At 38.9% G+C, this 17,406-nt stretch overlaps 1 protein-coding gene across 2 annotated transcripts in view; it reads right to left on the bottom strand.

The window, feature by feature from the left end:
- Window positions 1-17,406, bottom strand: part of itga4 (integrin alpha 4) — a 106,377-nt gene that overhangs the window by 24,295 nt on the left and 64,676 nt on the right. For both annotated transcript variants that reach the window (XM_052022134.1, XM_052022143.1), the window contains exons 19-21: window positions 7,515-7,610; window positions 5,318-5,397; window positions 4,884-4,973 (exon numbers count right to left, since the gene is read on the bottom strand). In XM_052022134.1, coding sequence (XP_051878094.1) covers window positions 4,884-4,973; window positions 5,318-5,397; window positions 7,515-7,610 — 266 coding nt within the window. The remainder of the gene's footprint in view (window positions 1-4,883; window positions 4,974-5,317; window positions 5,398-7,514; window positions 7,611-17,406) is intronic.

Below are 17,406 nucleotides of genomic sequence, written 5' to 3'. Positions count from 1 at the left end.
ATTTCCAGCATATGAACCTTTTGCCTTTGTACTTACCCATTTTATCACATTTGAGAACTTAAGCTTTAAAAATACAAAACATACTTGATGGCCATTATTAAATCTGCATGGTGGACCTTAATCCTTATTTCATTCTGCTACATTTAGGCTTTGGATAATTGTTTTGCCAGTGAAAAGAAAAAATATGCTGCATTTCTTCATATACTTTTAAACATTTTATCTGATTTTCAATATTTTTTGCTTGCCAAGCTTTTAACAGTAATGTCTTATGCACTTTGGCTTCCAAAAAAATCAAAAACTTTCCACTGAACACTGATTTATGTGCTTGTTTTATTTGCTAGTAATGACATCAAGAAAGATTATTATAACTATTATTTACTTTTACTGTATTATTAGGATCATTAATAATTCTGAAAATGCTCCCAATATATAATCAGTACAAGTATGAGTACTAATTTAGAAAGGACACATTGTCAGTGGGGTGTCTTGCAGCACAAGTCCAGGTTGGATATTGAGCATAGCATTATAGCCCCATTTTCCAATTTGTGTTGGTTCATTAAAATTGCTTCAACTAATGCCAGAAGGAACACAGGTGCAGTGGATGCTGATCAGCAATTTATTTTTCTTCACTTCAGGCACACACATGGCCCTTTCGCCAACATAAGGACAAAACACTGAACTCTGACAATATATGCAAACTAAAGTTGCCTAGCTGTCTTTCATTGGGGACTTACTTTCTTTGTAATGCATGAACAATTTTTGCATTCATTTTATGTTCTGGTTTTAAGAATTAGCTCGTATTAACTTACGAGGAGCTACAGACATGAGAAACAAGCAAATTTAAGTATGCTGTCAATTTGTGCTTTTATATTAGTCCATCTTATTTTGTTGTCAATGGCACTCACATACAAGTGCCCTATTTGAAGGATTTTTTAGGCTTCCCTGTGAATCCACTGGTTGTCCATCTTGATATTTTGTAACCTGGGTGGCCCTATCCATGTGGCAGAAATCTGCGGTTTGATTGTGAAATTTGTTACTTCTCTGCAAGTCCAGTTGTGGAAACTGAAGCAGATTGGAAGAACATCCTTCAAGAAGAAAGCTCCTTAAAGGATAATTGGAATAATTGTCAGAAACAAAAGCAAAATACTGTGGAAATCGGAAATAAAAATAGAAAATGCTGAAAGTAATCAACATGTCAAGCTGCATCTGCAGAGAGTGAGCGAATCAATATTTAACCATTCTGCTTCAGTACAACATCCTTCCATTAGAATTGGAAAATGTTTGAGGTGCAGCATGTTTTCAACAACTCCAGATTCAAAAGAATGCTGAGAGGTAGAAAAAGCTCAACAGAAATTGGAAGAGAAGAATCTTTACCAATAGCTGTTGTCCACAAGAAAAGTGAGAACAATGATTAAAAGCTGACATTTTTTAAAGCAATACTGAAGAGAAAGCATCATGAAAAAAGGTAAGTCAGTTTTTTCAACCATAAGGAGCATTTGATGGTGGACATGGTGAAACATGGAGGTAAAAATGGACGTGTATCTAGTATGCTAAGTGCTTCAGTAGTACAGACCTGAATTCTTACATTCATTCTGTAGCCCTAAAATTACAAGGACAAAAGTGGGTGTAAGCTGCCTTTATGGTAAATGGCAGGGTGGTAAAATGCAGGTTTGAATTCACTATACTGCGGCTCAGCCCCAATGGGCCGAACCTAAAACTCAGGGTGCAGGAGTGTGAAAATCTTTCATTTCCATCAAGTTCCTTTGCTTTATTGAGGAAATTCCTGCCTTTACTCCCTTGAAAGAACTCAGGAGCATCTCATCCCCATGATTCCTTCAAGGCTTTGTAACATCCAAAATCTTCATGAGAGTACAGCTATTGAAGCCAGAATAATCTTCTCTGGTTCAAATAATTAGAATCACAACTAATGTGTTTCTTTACTCATTTGAAACTTTAGAGTATTCAGCTCTGGCTTGGAAGAAGAAATTAGCTGGAGCAGAGAAAACAGCCAGGCATCCACAACCCACCCAATGATCTACTGTCCCTGGAATGCAGAACAGGAGTTCTGCACCAGGCCACAATCAGGAAGGGTTCCCATTCCACTGCATTTGAAGAATACATTTACCCGAATTGCTTTATAGTCAATGAAATACTCCTAAGCTGTGGTCACCATTTGTATTGCAAGAAAGGTGACGGCCAACTTTGTACACGGCAAGGTCCCACAAAAAAAACCACAGAAGTTTGTTTGAGTGAGTTTGGTTAAAAGATTATTAATGATGCAAACACTATGAGAACGCCCCAATTTCTTCCAAATAATGTAGACAGGGCACAGAACAACGAAAATAAAGGTATGTTCAGTCCTTTTCCTCCTCTTACATGCCACTTTTCCTTAACACATGATTTCTTCGTATTTACAAATGACTAATGGTACCTGTTCTAGCGCTGCTCCACATTACATTTCTCTGATGGCACTCCTTACTGAAGCAGAGTCATCTCACATATCACCACTGAGATGCAAGTATGTAAATTCCATTCTTAATACCCTTGCTGCAATCTTTCTCCCATCCTATCTCTGCTGGTCAGTTGCTCTGATTATTTGACCCCCTCATTTTCTCGATACGTGCAGTACCTCAAGAGGAGTGGGACACGAAGCACTCATCTCCGGGATCACCCGACTTCTGCAACACCATTCCTACGGACCGTAAGGTATGGAACAACACTAAACTGTGCCCAGCTAGCACAATACAAACCAAAGAGCACAGCTGGTGGAGGTGGAGAGACACCCTTCCTGGTGTTAAATACTGAATCCTCTATGCACATTGAACACAAGGAATTAACTGCATTGTTCTGGACCTATTTGACAGGGCTGACATCATATCAGTGTGGTACTCTGACCGATGTCACATCCTACATACTTTGAGTACTTGGGAGTATCACAACTATTCATGCCCAAAACAAAAATGGGGCATAGATAACTTGCATTACAGACGTGCAGGTGTGTCTTTCTCCGTACTGGAATCAATTCTGCCCCCATAGCATCCAAACAACTGAGATTATGGAGCAAACACTGAATTTTTTGTTTTAAATATTTTTGATTTAAATCACCAACCTTCTGAGTCTGGTAAGAAGGCAATCACTGATCCAAGACTACAACATTCTGCAAACAAATTCTGGTGTCTTACATTTTCAGACTTAGATACACTATTCCTGAAAATATGATATTCTTATTTAATACATCCTATATATTTGTAGCTCAGTATATATATTTATCTGCATATACTCTACAAAATGCTTATAAATATCACATGGTCAATAATCAAAAGAGGAGCCAGAGCCAGGTGTAAACACTGCAGAAGTGCCTGATGGCAACTTTCACAGGCAATCCTAAAGAATTTTCCAGGGTTGAGAGATGTTCCTTTATTACTCTAAATGTAGTTGGCAATAACATAGCAGGAGATACAATTGGGGTACCCACAGACCTCAAGTTGCTGGAAAATTTGATGAAAGCTAAGCCCACAGTGTCAGACACATCAGAAGAAATCCCTGAAAGTTGTCTCCATGGTAGTCTTCATAGCCTACTTGTTGAATTTTTGTCATCCAGTCTTTAAGCCAGGAGCCCCAAATGGGCTCAACTTCCTCCAAAATGTTCAAGGATCAGAACAAAAGCAGTGTGGGACTTGAACACTTTATTATTTGACTCAGAAGCAAGAACGTTGTCATCAAGCTAAAAGGCCAATACCAGGATTTCACAATCCAAACGTAATATTTTGATTGTAGATATTAGGACATATTATGAATGCATAAGGGCTACACAAGGGAAACAGGCCCTTTGGCCCAACTTGTCCATGCTGACCAAGGTGCCTTCTTGAGACAGTCCCACTTGCCTGTATTTATCCCATATCCCTCTAAAATTGTCCTGTCCATGTACCTGTCCAAATGTCTTAAATGTTATAATTGTACCGAACTTATAGCACTTCCTCTGGCAGCTCATTCCATATATCCACCACCCTGTGTGTGAAAATCTTTCCCCTCAGATCCCCTGTAAATCCAGTTTTAGACTCCCCTACACTGTGAAAAAGATTGTGACCATCGATCTTATCTATGTCTCTCGTAATCTTATAAACCTCCACAAGGTCACCCCCCAGCCTCCTCCATTCCAGGGAAGACAGTCCCAGCCTATCCCATTTCTCCTCATAACTCGAGCCCTCCAGTCCTGGCATCATCCTTGTGAATCTTTTCAGCACCCTCTCCAGCTTAATCACATCCTTCTATAGTATGGTGACCAGAACTGCACCCAATATTCCAGGTGCCATCTCACCGAGGTGTAATGTGATGTCCCAACTCTTCTACTCAATGCCTCATCCAATGAAGGCAAGCATACTATACGCCGCCTTCACCACCTTGATTACCTGTGGTGCCATTTTCAGGGAACTATGTACTTCTATATCTAGGGTCTTTCTGTTCTACAACACTCCCGAGGCCCTGTCATTCACTCTGTATGTTCTACTCTGGTTTAACTTCCCAAAATGCATCACTTTGAACTAGTTTAATTATGTTTAATTCCTGTATATCATCCATTTTAAAGAAATTCTGCTTATAACCTAAAGCCTGAAAATGTGTTTGTTCTTCATATTTTTCTCCACAGTTTCAAAATATCAGTGTTTACATTAAGGTCCAAAATAGTTAGGTGCTATTATAAGCCATTTTATTTGCATACTGGAATTTCCCTTTGATATTTCAAATATTTGAATGTCACAGTTTTGTTCTAAAGATAATAACTTTACAATACTGAGCTAAAAAAAATTAGTAAGACATCTCACAGACATCTCAGCATTAGCACATTATCGTCGACACTTTTTTGTGATGGATTATAGATTACTTACCCATGTACTGCAACATCAACCTCATATTTTAGGGGCAAAGTAAGAGTGACAAAATTATCATGAAGTGAATCCAGACTCTGCTCATTTTCACTACAGGAATAAACACAGGAAATACACAACCTTAGATGTGTGAAATGCAATCTGTTTATCCCGAAAGCAAGTTATAATTAGCTTACACATGCCCAGTGCCCTGCTAAAATAATATGTATATTGTTTTATTTTCAGCAAAAGAACACTGACTGCATGTTCATTCTCATTAGTAAGACAGTCATTTTTTGCATCAATCCCCTTAGTGAACCATCCTTAGTTTATACTGTTTCTACACAGGCCAAATGATAAATGTGCTTCAAATGAACTCTTCCTTAAACTCTACATTTCACCAAGGATTATATTTTCTGCAAATAGCACTTTTTTGTTATTCTCAAAATGCTTACCATGTTGCATTAATAGTGATGACAAGGTCTCTTCCTGCTCTGGTAAGCTTGCTGGTATCGAGAAGAAAGCTTAATCCCACCTGGGTGACAAATACAGGTTTTAGAGCATTTAAACATAGATGAATTTAAGAGGAGGAAGTCCAACATCAACACCTCTACAAGCAATAACAGGAGAAAAAAAATGACTTAAACAAAATGTCACAATTCCAAACTGTGTGCAGGAACAGAGACCTGGGTGCATATATGAATAAATCCTTGAAAGCGGCAGAATATGTTGAGAGAGTTGCTTGTGAAGCATATGAGGATCCCAGAATTCATAGAGGCATAAAAGCAGGAAAATTATGTTGAACCTGTATAAAAAAACTTATTAGGCTGCAATTGATATACTGCGTTTAAGTCCAGTCACTAGTTTGAGGAGGGATATGGAAGTTCAAGAAAAGCTGCACAGAAGATTTTTAAGAATGGTTCCACACACTAAGGAATTCTCCAATATGGTTTGACTAGAGGAGCTGAAATATTCGTCCTGGAACAAAGAACGTTGAGAAGAAGTTTTTTGGGGTGTACAAGATCAGGTCTGGTTTAGATGGGATGACTGAAGGAAGTTGTTCCCGTTAGCAGATAGTCTAAAGACCAGGCCATAGATTTAAAATTCTAGGCACAAGATACAAGGTAGAATATGAGGAAGAACTCTTTCAAACAGAAAATGGTTATGATTTTGCTCTCACTATCTGTGAGGGAGACATAAACAGAATCAATCAGGGCTTTTAAGAGGTTGCTGAAAAGGCTCTTCAGAGAAAATATTTGCAAGTCCCTGGGAAAGAGCAACGGACTGACAGGACTCTCTACCCAGAGCTTACATGAATACAACGGCCGCTTCTCATGCATAAGGTCTTGATTCAACTAAGCAAAAATATGCATCAGGTTTCTTTTAAGCACCACCCTGTTTTCACTATAAAATATATTCCTAACTGTACAATATTCTGTTGTGGAAAATATACACAATAATTGCAATTTTTGTACATTGGCAGACAACTGACTATTTTAAATCTGATCACAGCTTGCAATATTAAACCTGTATGGGGTTTTCATTATTTGCAGCCAATAAAATGTTTCGCTAAAACTCATCAGTATTGTATTTCTCAAGTGCATTTTTTGCCATAATGAACTTGAATATTCATTTTCCTTGTTCTAATTTTTGTTCAGGCAAAATGCTCGCCACTATTTTTGTGACATACTTCCAGCATCAAGTGGTCCCAGTTCACAAGCAGATGTGAAATGAAGGTCCTTCTTATCTCAACAACTATTTGCCTGTAAAATAATTTAAATAGATCCTGTTGCGTCAATGCGACTATTTCATTTTTACACAAATATCCTTTGGTTGCCTGAATGATATTTTAATATCTGATATACGATCATACACAGTCTTTTATTACGAAACCATGACCTCTGAAAAATGGTTAACGTAAATCAGGCACATTTTGTTCAAGACAATAGGGGAAATTATTCATGATCTCTGACTTGGCACCTCCGCAATAACCCCTCCCCCTACACACACTCACCCAGTGGCTGCAGGCTCCCAATGACCAAGGCCTCAATTACGCAAGAGAAGTGAGCTATGAGATAACACATCCTGATGCCCTGCTGTAGCATTAGCTCATGCAGTTAAAGCCCTGTTTCACTGTTTATCAATGTATCAGATGATCAGGGACAGGCCAAGAAGTTGAAACTTATTTAAATAACTTAAAAATATTAAATAATTATTTAGAAACACATTCAGCTGTCATTAATTGAAAACAAAAATATACAAAGAAATAAACAAAAACTTTAGCTGAAACTTACCATTTTAATGAAAATCAACAACCCCAGTCAAATGAATGTGGCTACACCAGGATTGGTGTAAAGCTGAGGGGCCAGGTGTGAAGTGCACCCAGCCTCTCAGCTCTGCAAGTTACTTTCTCAATGGAAAGTTCTGGGCACAGTAAGAGGTCTAGCATATTCTGTATTTGTGTGCAGCAGAGTGCTCATGCTGAAATCTAGAGGTGGGTGCTTATAATGTAGCGAGATTGTTGTTCTCTATAGAATTGAAATCTGACCCATTAGATCAGAGAGTGAGAGAAAAAGATTTGAATCTTTTCCGTTTAGATTCATAGAGTTATCAGTTACATTCCCTTCTAAAATAAATTATTATAATCTGTACCTTTGATTGAGAATTCATGTACAAATGTCCAACGCTACATGCCAGACAGGTTGAATTTTCTTCCTCAGTCACACCACAAATTACATACTTCTCCACCTGTAATCAAAATGTACCAAATCTAAAAATAAACATCTTACTAAGCAATATTACCGTGTAATTATACTTACCTACACATTTTAAACATTTGTGATGTATTACATACCTATTAAACTATATTTCATTAAATGAATAAGTCCAATATTGATAAAGGTAGGCATTTTAACATATTAATGTAGCTACTTTTGAATGTAATGAATTGATACATTTATTTTAACCATTAAATATCTACCCAGGAATTTCTCACAATGGCAATTTTGATGAAGAACACAGCACAAAAAGATTTGTATTTACATAGCATCTTTCGCAATTTTGGCTCATCACTGAGTGGAGTGCTTTGATGTGCTGTCACTGTTGTATGGTATAAAAATTGTACTGGGATATTAAGTGATGATTCAAAGCTACTTAATCAATGACTTGCAACTGCAGATAAATGAAAACTAGTATTTATCACTAAAGGCAATTCTGATATATTTAAGAACTGTAATAGTCTAGGTACTTTCTTGAAGAATTTCTGCCCAAGTCTTTCCCATAATGTGCTTAATCAGATTAGATAAGATAACATAAAATGAAATTAAAACCATTTGCCCTTAAAGCAAATATGGCTTAAAGACAGTGGGATAGATCAGCAGGTAAGGAGAATTATTACTGGGAGCTAGCTCTTGTCTACATCAGGATCACGTTTCAAGTTAATACAATGGAAACAAATCCAAGGAGAATCTTAAAAATAAACTTCCATTAAAACATGACAAAAAATTTTCTTGAAATGATTTTGAATGTCCTTTGACATTTTTTTAGTATGTCATTTGACTCATGATTTCTCCTATTTTAAAGTGCATCTCTGAGCAGATGTTTTGCCAACACAAGGAAGTTTAAAGGTTCCTGTCCGATTTTATACATCAGCTTATCTTTTCCACGTTTAGATATTGAGAGTGAGTGACAGAAATCATTGACATTGTGAAACTTTTCCCCAAAAACTTACATTTTACCAAGCATACTGGACAGGATTTTGTAGTCAGCAGCAAAGAAATAACATCAAGTATTCATTACACCATAGACCTCCGACAAGAGTTTTCACAGGAGCTTGTTATGATCAGAAACGTATCTCGGTGTGGTGCCCTCTGTACCAAATCTGGGATTTTTGTGAATAAGACAGCAACTATGTCTCAACAACACCTCTCAGATTAAAAAAAAATCACTAGTGACCAACAGAGTGTCTAAACCACAGTACGAGAGTTGGAATGGTTAATTCAACTTTGGGGCAGCTAGTGGAGCCGCTGCCTCACAGGACCAGAGACCCAGGTTCAATCCCGACCTCTGGTGCTATCTGCATGTTCTCTCTGTGACCACATGGGTTTTGTCTGGGTGCTTGGTTTCCTCTCACATGCCAAAGGTGTGCAGGTTGGTAGGTTAATTTACCATTTTAGAACTGAGTGTAAAAGTGGAGAGGGCATTAACACCTGGGCTGAGGATATGAACCAAAAGAATGTTCCCATAGATCAGAATATAACTTTAAATTGCCTCTAGTGTGTAGGTGAATGGTCGAATCTGGGGTGAGTTGGTGAGAATGTAGGGAGAACTTTAAAATTGGACTAATGTAGGATTAGTATAAATGGTTTATTGACAGTGTGGCAATAAACCAAGAAATAGATGTAGCAGAGGATGCTACATCTTTGTGCCCTCTGTGAGCCCATTTCATCAAAATATGCTCATTGTTGTACATTATGGCCCCAAAATGACAGCAAAATGGTAATAGTAAGTCTAGTGATGTCAAAGTTATTTAAAGAGAGGAAAAAAAGTGATGACTCCAACACAAAAGTTAGTAATGTTGGATAGTTTTGTGAACATTATGAGTGCCTCAGTTGTTGTTATATGACTTGAATATACCAACTATGTTCTATCAAAACAGGGAAAATAAATTGTGATAGTGTTTCCTACAGTGGCCCTAGAACTGAGCGTAAAAGTGGAGAGGGCATTAACACCTGGGCTGAGGATATGAACCAAAAGAATGTTCCCATAGATCAGAATATAATACACCAGAAAGCTATTAGCCTTAATGAATGTTTCACAAATCAACCATAGGTGTAGGATCACCTACCTCTACTGCTAGAAAGGTTTGGTTTGAGAAATTCAAGAGATCCTTGTCATGCAACATGAAGATCAGAGGGGGAGCAGCATCCACAATCCACTGAGGAAGCAAAGGCATACTCACCTAAGATTCCCAAAGTCACAGAGAGGAACAGCTATAAGCCCGAACAAGTGTTCGATATGGACAAGACTGCCTTATAGTGAAGGCAGATGCCTACACGCCTTTACATTCAAAGCAAGAGAAATGAGCATCCGGATTCACGGCAGCATCAGAGGGAGACACAAAAGACTGCAGATGCTGGAATCTGGAACAGGTCAGGCTCTGTGAATATGACCTGTTCATGAAGTGCTGCTTTAAAGCGAAGCAAAAATCTATGTTGCTATGATACCATATTCAGAGACTTATAAAGAACTGAAAAGGAAAACAAATCATTTGCCAATAACTAAAACTTTCCGAAGACACCCCATTCTTCTACTGCTTCACCAACCTCAATCCAACTCCCTTTCTGTTGTGTGAAATGGTTCTTTTAACTGTTTTAAGGATAGAGAACTCTGGACCCGAGCTTTGTAGACCAAAACTAGTTTAATCACAAAGGCAAACTCGGGACAGAATGGATGGGAACAGGCACACGCTCTCAAACACAGGACACCACGAACACGAGGGGGAAAGCACAAATGGGGTAAAATACACTCACGCACACACACTAATACACACAAGCATACAGTAACAGTGTACAACTTCAGGATATAACACGTCAATGCCCGTCCCACACTAGCATTGGCTCTAATACTACCCGGAGTCTGAGTGGAACACTCCCTGACCATGTGGTGATGCACTCTTACCAATTATCTCTGTAGTGTTGTCTCACTACTCCTGGGGTCGTTGAAAGAGGAAAGGCTAGTGGACACAGCCCTTTTTATGGTGCTAGGAGGCTGGGTGGAGCCTCACTGTTATGATTTGAATGAGCCAATGGTGTCGAAATCAAAGACAAAGATTCCTGCCACAGCCAATGGTCAGCAGGTTCAGAGACAAAAGATACTGGTCAGGCAGGTTCAGATGCAAAGGTACTCTCACACCTGGGGGTGGGTGGAGCCGCACCTTGATTGACAGTAGTATCACTTCCAATCAGAGGAGGTCAGTGTCATTACTGTCACGTGACAGCCATGTGGATTTCTCACGACACCTTCTCCTTTCAGTTATTATAATTTATTATATAATAAGGTGTCAGGAGTGGTAGAGAAAGGGTTTACTGAGATTATGACCGACATGCAGGTGATCAATCTACACTGGCACAGTGTCTGTAAATTTCCCCTTGCTTTCCCAGTGGGAGAACACAGAGTGAACACGGTTGCTGTAAAGCACAATATACAAAAAGATGACATACCTGTAAATGCCTGGGAATGGTTTCCGATTTCTCAATGGGATTTTTTGGTTTACTTTTTTTATTGTGCCTTTCTTATTTCAGTCTAGAGTTTTGATGCCGGTGAGGGACAGCAGGCAAAGGATTTGTTTAATTTTATTCTGATATCTGTATGGTGCACGCTATCTGCCATTAATAAAGCAGGTCTGCAGCCCAGGATAAACAAACTCCAGTTCCTGTCCAGTTGTTGCTGAACCTGCACACATACAGTACCTTATAACCTTTCAATCCTATGACATACCGTGGTTATGATGTTTGATTTAAATGTTGTGATATTGTGCATGTATTTAAAAGATTATTATTATTATCATGATATTTTGCAGGTATTTTTTGGCATGGGCATTAAAGTGGTGGGTTTATTTAGACCAAAATTACCATTTGTAAAATTTGCTACTTGTGAGCATTTCTGGAACATACCCATTGTGAAATAATGAGGACATACATAATTAAAATCTGTAGGAATGAGATTCCAGACAAGTTGAAGCTTATTTTCAGTGCCAGGAAAATTGGTTGGCGGTAATTAAGAGTTAGCACGCTGAGAAAAATTTGCCTACACTTGAACAGACAACAGTAACCTTTTCTGGCAAAGTTAGTGTATATCTATCACACAACTTCATCTCTTTCTACAGGTTTGAGTGCTGAGTTTCTTGCCAACATACCATTATCACAACACTCCTGGAAGAGGAGGACTACTTGAACAGCGGCTTCTTGATTTCTTTGTTTAATTATGAATTTGTGGCCACCAGAAATTACTTTGCTATTTACACTTCATAATAGCAAATGGTACTAGTGTCATATTTGTGTTATTACATAAGCAACAGGAGCAGGAATAAGCAAAATGGTCCTTAAAGCCTGCTCTGCCACTTATCATGATCATGGCTGTTTGTCTATCTCAGCGCCATTTTTCAGCAAAATCCCCATATCCCCTGATTTCCTTAATGCCCAAAAACCCATCCCTCCATTTAGAATGAACACCATGACTGAGCTTCCATGGCTGTTTAGGGTGCAGAATTCCAAAGGCTCACCACCCTCTGCGTGAAGAAATTTCTTCTCATTTCAATCTTAAATAGTCTGCCCCTTATTTTCAAATTTTGCCCACTATACAATCAGGGGAAACATCTGTGCATGTTGGCAGTCAAACTCCAAGAATGTTGTAGCTTTCAAACTGATCTCCTCTCATCCTTACAAACTCCAAAGAAAACAGTCTCATGGTCACCTAGCCAGAGGAAGGATGTCGTTACGCTGGAAAGGGCACAGAAAGAATTCACAGGGATGTTACTGAGACTGGGGGCTTGAGTTATATGGAGAGACTGGTTAGGCTGGGGTTTTGCCTTGGAGCGAAAGAGACTGAGGGTTACATTATAGGGGTATATAAAATCATAAATGGCGTAGATAAGGTGGTGGTCTCTACTTAGTCTCTCCTCACATGACAAATCTGTTATCCCCAGAATTAGCCAAGTGAATCTTTGCTGCACTTCCTCGAATACAAATACATCTTTTCTTTGCTAAGACGACCTATGGAGCAAGTCTCTAGAAAAATGCAAGCATTACCACCAACAATTCTACAGCAGTTGTTTTATAAAGAATTATTTTACTTATTGTTTGTGCTCTTCCAGTGTTCCTTTGATTTTGTCAAGAGAATAGATGGCTGCTGGTTGAGAAATTTTTGGTCATGATGTTACGGTCATCATGATGTATGGGGCAGGCTTGATAGTTCAGCTGAGCTTTTCCTGCCCATCAAGTTTGCACCAGTCAAACTTCCTCTCGAAAGAGTCATTAGAGGAATTCACACACACGCACTCTCCATGGCGGGGCCCTGGGAGAGTGTTGTAGAACACAGACCTAGGAGTACAAGTAAATAGTTCCCTAAAAGTGGCAACACAGGATGGTGAAGGCAGCATTTGGCGCGCTTGCCTTTATCCTTCAGGGCATTGAATACAAGAGTTGGGACATCATGTTATAACTGTATAAGACATTGGTGAGACCTCGCTTGGAGTAGCGTGAACAGTTCTGGTCACCTTGCCAGAGGAGGGATGTCATTAAGCTGGAAAGGGCACAGAAATGATTCAGAGGGATTTACTGAAACTGGAGGGCTTGAGTTATATGGAGAGACTGGTTAGGCTGGGGTTTTGCCTTGGAGCGTAATAGACTGAAGGTTACCTTGTAGGGGTATATAGAATCATGAATGGCATAGATAAGGTGGTGGTTACAGACTTTTTCCCAGGGAAGGGGAGTCTAAAGCTAGAGGGCATAGTCTAAGGTGAGAGGGGAAAAAACTTTAAAGAGATCTTCCCAATACACCTCTAAATATATGACAAGATTTCAGTTAGTTTTGTTTTCACAGTTTACTAATTATACGTCTATCAAAATTTACCATATGCGTTGCTGTGGGACTAAAGACAAGTTATGATTGTAATGCCACTTGAGATCAGTCCTGTTAAAACCCTCCACAGGCCACTACAGAGTTTGCAGAGAACTCAGGCATAGAAGGGTAAGATTTGGTATAGTCCAAGCAAAGACATGCATGTCGCCAACACACTTAGCTGAGCCAATCCCATGAACATCCAGGATGTCGAGAATTCAGTCTTCACAATCAATGTGGTGAGATGTATTCCAATCTTTTAGCCATTGATACAAGAGATTAAGTGGGAGGGGGCAGGGGGCTGGTGGTGGTGGTGGAGTGGGGGGTGGGGGTTGGAACCAGGCAGGATGAGACACAACAGCTGAAATGAGAAATTCAGACTGGTTGCAAACAGACACAGCTTGAGGTTGAACCAAACCCCATGCAAGAATTGAACTGAGCACTAGGTGACCTAATCTTCAGAGGTGAGAGGGTAATTGTTCCCAGGCTTCAAAAGGTACGACAGAAACAAGTGCATTCATGCTTTACATCTGGGAATGAATGGTTGCCCCCACAGGGCTCAAGGAGTATCTGTGGGTCAGAAATGAATGGTGACATCAGGGTGTGCAGAATTTAGAGACCTGTAGATTGCTTCTCTCATCAAGTCCCAAACAGACACTGGGCAAATGTTATATCAGATCTGTTTCAGCTAGATGAGAAAACATAGCTGATACCAGGAGTTACATACAAGCAAGATTTCCTTCCCTGAAGGATACAATCCAGCCTTCTCAGAAAACATTCCAATGGTCATTCATAAGCCAGGTGTGACACCCCTGAGGTGCTGATCACAGATAATGGGCTAAAGCTCATGTAAGACAACTTTGACATTATCAAAGGATTCATCACCAAAGATTACCATCTCACTTTCCACAGTAATGGGAAAGCAGAGAACTCTGTGAGGGTGGCCAAGGAATTGAGACCTGCAACCAAATCATCACATTCAGGTCCCATTTTGACCATACCAGCCTTCTCCATGCCTCATTCCAAGTGTTAGTGCATAGAGTTTTGGGTAGTTGCACCAGAACTCTACTCCTAGAGGATCTGCTGGAATCAGAAGTAGGATGACAACTGGTATGTGGCCTTATGACAAAGGCACACAATTAAAACAGAAGTGGTAAAGAACCCCCACTTTTCAAGAGTTGGAGACCCATTGAGGATGTGAAGAGCAAACTCTGTCTCAGGAAGACCAAAAGTGGTTTGACATGATGAAAATAGATATGAAGATAATGTGGATTGAATTACTAATTCTTCAGGGCAAGAACATCACAATTTGACAACCAACCCTGGGAGAAGTGCAATCTGTTGAAACCAGATCAGGAGAGTTAGTTGACACAATAATATGGAAAGACTTCATCCCAAAGAAAAGCACATTGAGACTGGATAGAGGGGTTTTCATTCTTTTTTATATTATTAAAAGAGGGATGTAACATACAGTATATGGCATATATAATATTGGGTGAGTCTCTCTTAAGCATTGCAGCATATAACTAACTGCTTTGTTGCTACAAATGTTTAAGTACAGAAGAGGGAAGAACAAATCTGCCTGTGTAGAAGTAAGCCACACCAAGGATGTTGCTTCTCAATGCTAGCTTTAATTTTGCTTAACAAAATACCCTTGTTATTAATTTGTATTATATTTTCCAGCATCTTATGGAGAAAATGAGGCACTGATCTGCAAATGATTATCTATGCTTTTTATAAAAATATAATTAATCCAAGATTTATAAACAATATTTCTTTAAAATAATAAATCAAAAGAATTATCTTTGGAGTGGCTAAAATTTCAATATTCTGATAATCAGCAATATGCTCGTTGTACAAAATACAGGCAACCCCTGTATTACGGCCATTCGAGTAACAAAAATTCACCCTTACAGAATTCACAAATCACTACCCAAAAATTTGAGATACGGAATAAAATTTGCTCTCACAGAATTTATGTGAAAAATAGTAAATAAACAAACATAAATTGGGTTTTTTTCAATGTGTTTCTTGACACATGCACAGATGACGCGGCTTCACGTTACGGATCAAACGCCCTCCCCTCCCTCCCCCCACCGCCTCGTAATGAAGGGGTTGCCTTTTGGTATGATCTTGTACTCCGATAACTCAAAGCACAAACTGGACCAAAATTGAACGGTTCCCTTATACGATGAGATGGACTATGACCTCACGATCTACCTTGTTGTGACCTCGCACCTTATTGCACTGCACTTTCTCTGTAGCTGTGACACTTCACTCTGTACCGATATTGTTTTTACCTGTATTACATCAATGCACTCTGTACTGACACAATGTAACTGCACTTTGTAATGAATTGACCTGTACAAGTGGTTTGTAAGACAAGCTTTTCACTGTAACTCGGTACAAGTGACAATAATAAACCAATATCAATAAATATTTGAGGGAAAGAAGTGATTATTCTTCTGACATGGTCTTTTGATGGTCTTTTATGAGTCGACACTTAACCATTGAAAATAAATGAGAAAGTGTAGGTGATTATTTGTGAACTGGTTACATCACCCAATCTACACCAGTAAATATAGAACAAATCCTCAACATCATCATCATTACTGTTTGATATCCCATAATCTGACTCTGGTGACAGAATTAAATAGGCTGAGTGCATTCAAAAGGATATTTTTATCTGCCAACTAATATATTAACTAATTTAATCCATGGTTTCATTGTTGTAGAATAGAATTGGATGCAGGCACTACTGACAAGATTAGCATTTAATACCCATACCTAACTGCTTTTCAATAAAACTAAACCATTTCAAAGGCTAACCATATTGAGCCAACATCATTGCAGGTATGCAGTCACTGACAAGCCAGATGTCCTTCACTAAAGGTAGTAAACCAGATGGGCTTCCACAACAACCCATCCATTACATTCAAGATCATGGTCGACCTGATTCTCAGCTCAATTCTGCATTTCCATCTACCTTCAATAATCATTCACTCCTTTTCTTATCAAGGATTTATCTGCTTCTGCCCTAAAAAAAATCAAATATGCTGCTCATACTACCTTTTGCCAATGGAAATTCAAGATTCAGTCTTCAGAGAGAAAAAAAATTGCTTCATCTCAGGCTTAAATGAGCAAACCCTTATTCTTAATGGCGACTCCTACTTCTAGATTCTTCCATTAGAGGAAACGTCAGCTCCATCTCCATAATGTAAGACCCCTCAGGATCATATGTGCTTCAGTTAAATCACCTCTCACTCTTCTAAACTCAAGCAGATGCAAGACTAGCCTCTGCAACCTTTGCTCTTTAAGCAATTTCTCCATTCCAGATGTTGGTCCAGTAAAGCTCCTCTGAGGTGCTTTCAATGCATTAACATCCTTCCTTAAGGAAAACCAATACTGTACACAACACCCGAGATGCTGTCTCACCAATGCTCTTTATAGATGAAGTGTAAGTAATCTACTTATGTATTTGATTCCCCTTGCAGTAAATGATAACATTGTTAGTTTTCCCAATTACTTTCTGTCTCTGCATGCCAGCTTGATAGTCAAGATTAATGGTACTATCCTTTTATTCCCTAACTTATTTTATCAACCAAATTTAAATGGCCCAGGTAAACGTAGGAATACAAGTCATGAGCACAGGTTCCTAAATGGCTATGCCAGTAATTTAAAATACTTTGCTATCATACATCTCTAACAGAGCTCCAAGCTGTTGCATAGCTCATCAGTGCTAACAAAATGGCAAAAGCCTTCTAAACAATATGTTACCTCTTCAAAAGAGAACTGCATTCCACTGTTACCTCACTGTGGACCATACATCTCTTTCCAAGAATAAATATTTATAATATCTGCAGTAATATAAATTAAGATTTATTTGGTTTCATTCTCCATATTTTCATTCATCCATTAAAAGTTC

The sequence above is a fragment of the Pristis pectinata genome, chromosome 1 (genome assembly GCF_009764475.1).
Source record: "Pristis pectinata isolate sPriPec2 chromosome 1, sPriPec2.1.pri, whole genome shotgun sequence".
Classification (NCBI taxonomy): Eukaryota; Metazoa; Chordata; class Chondrichthyes; order Rhinopristiformes; family Pristidae; genus Pristis; species Pristis pectinata.
This window is presented reverse-complemented; position numbering and strand designations above follow the sequence as displayed.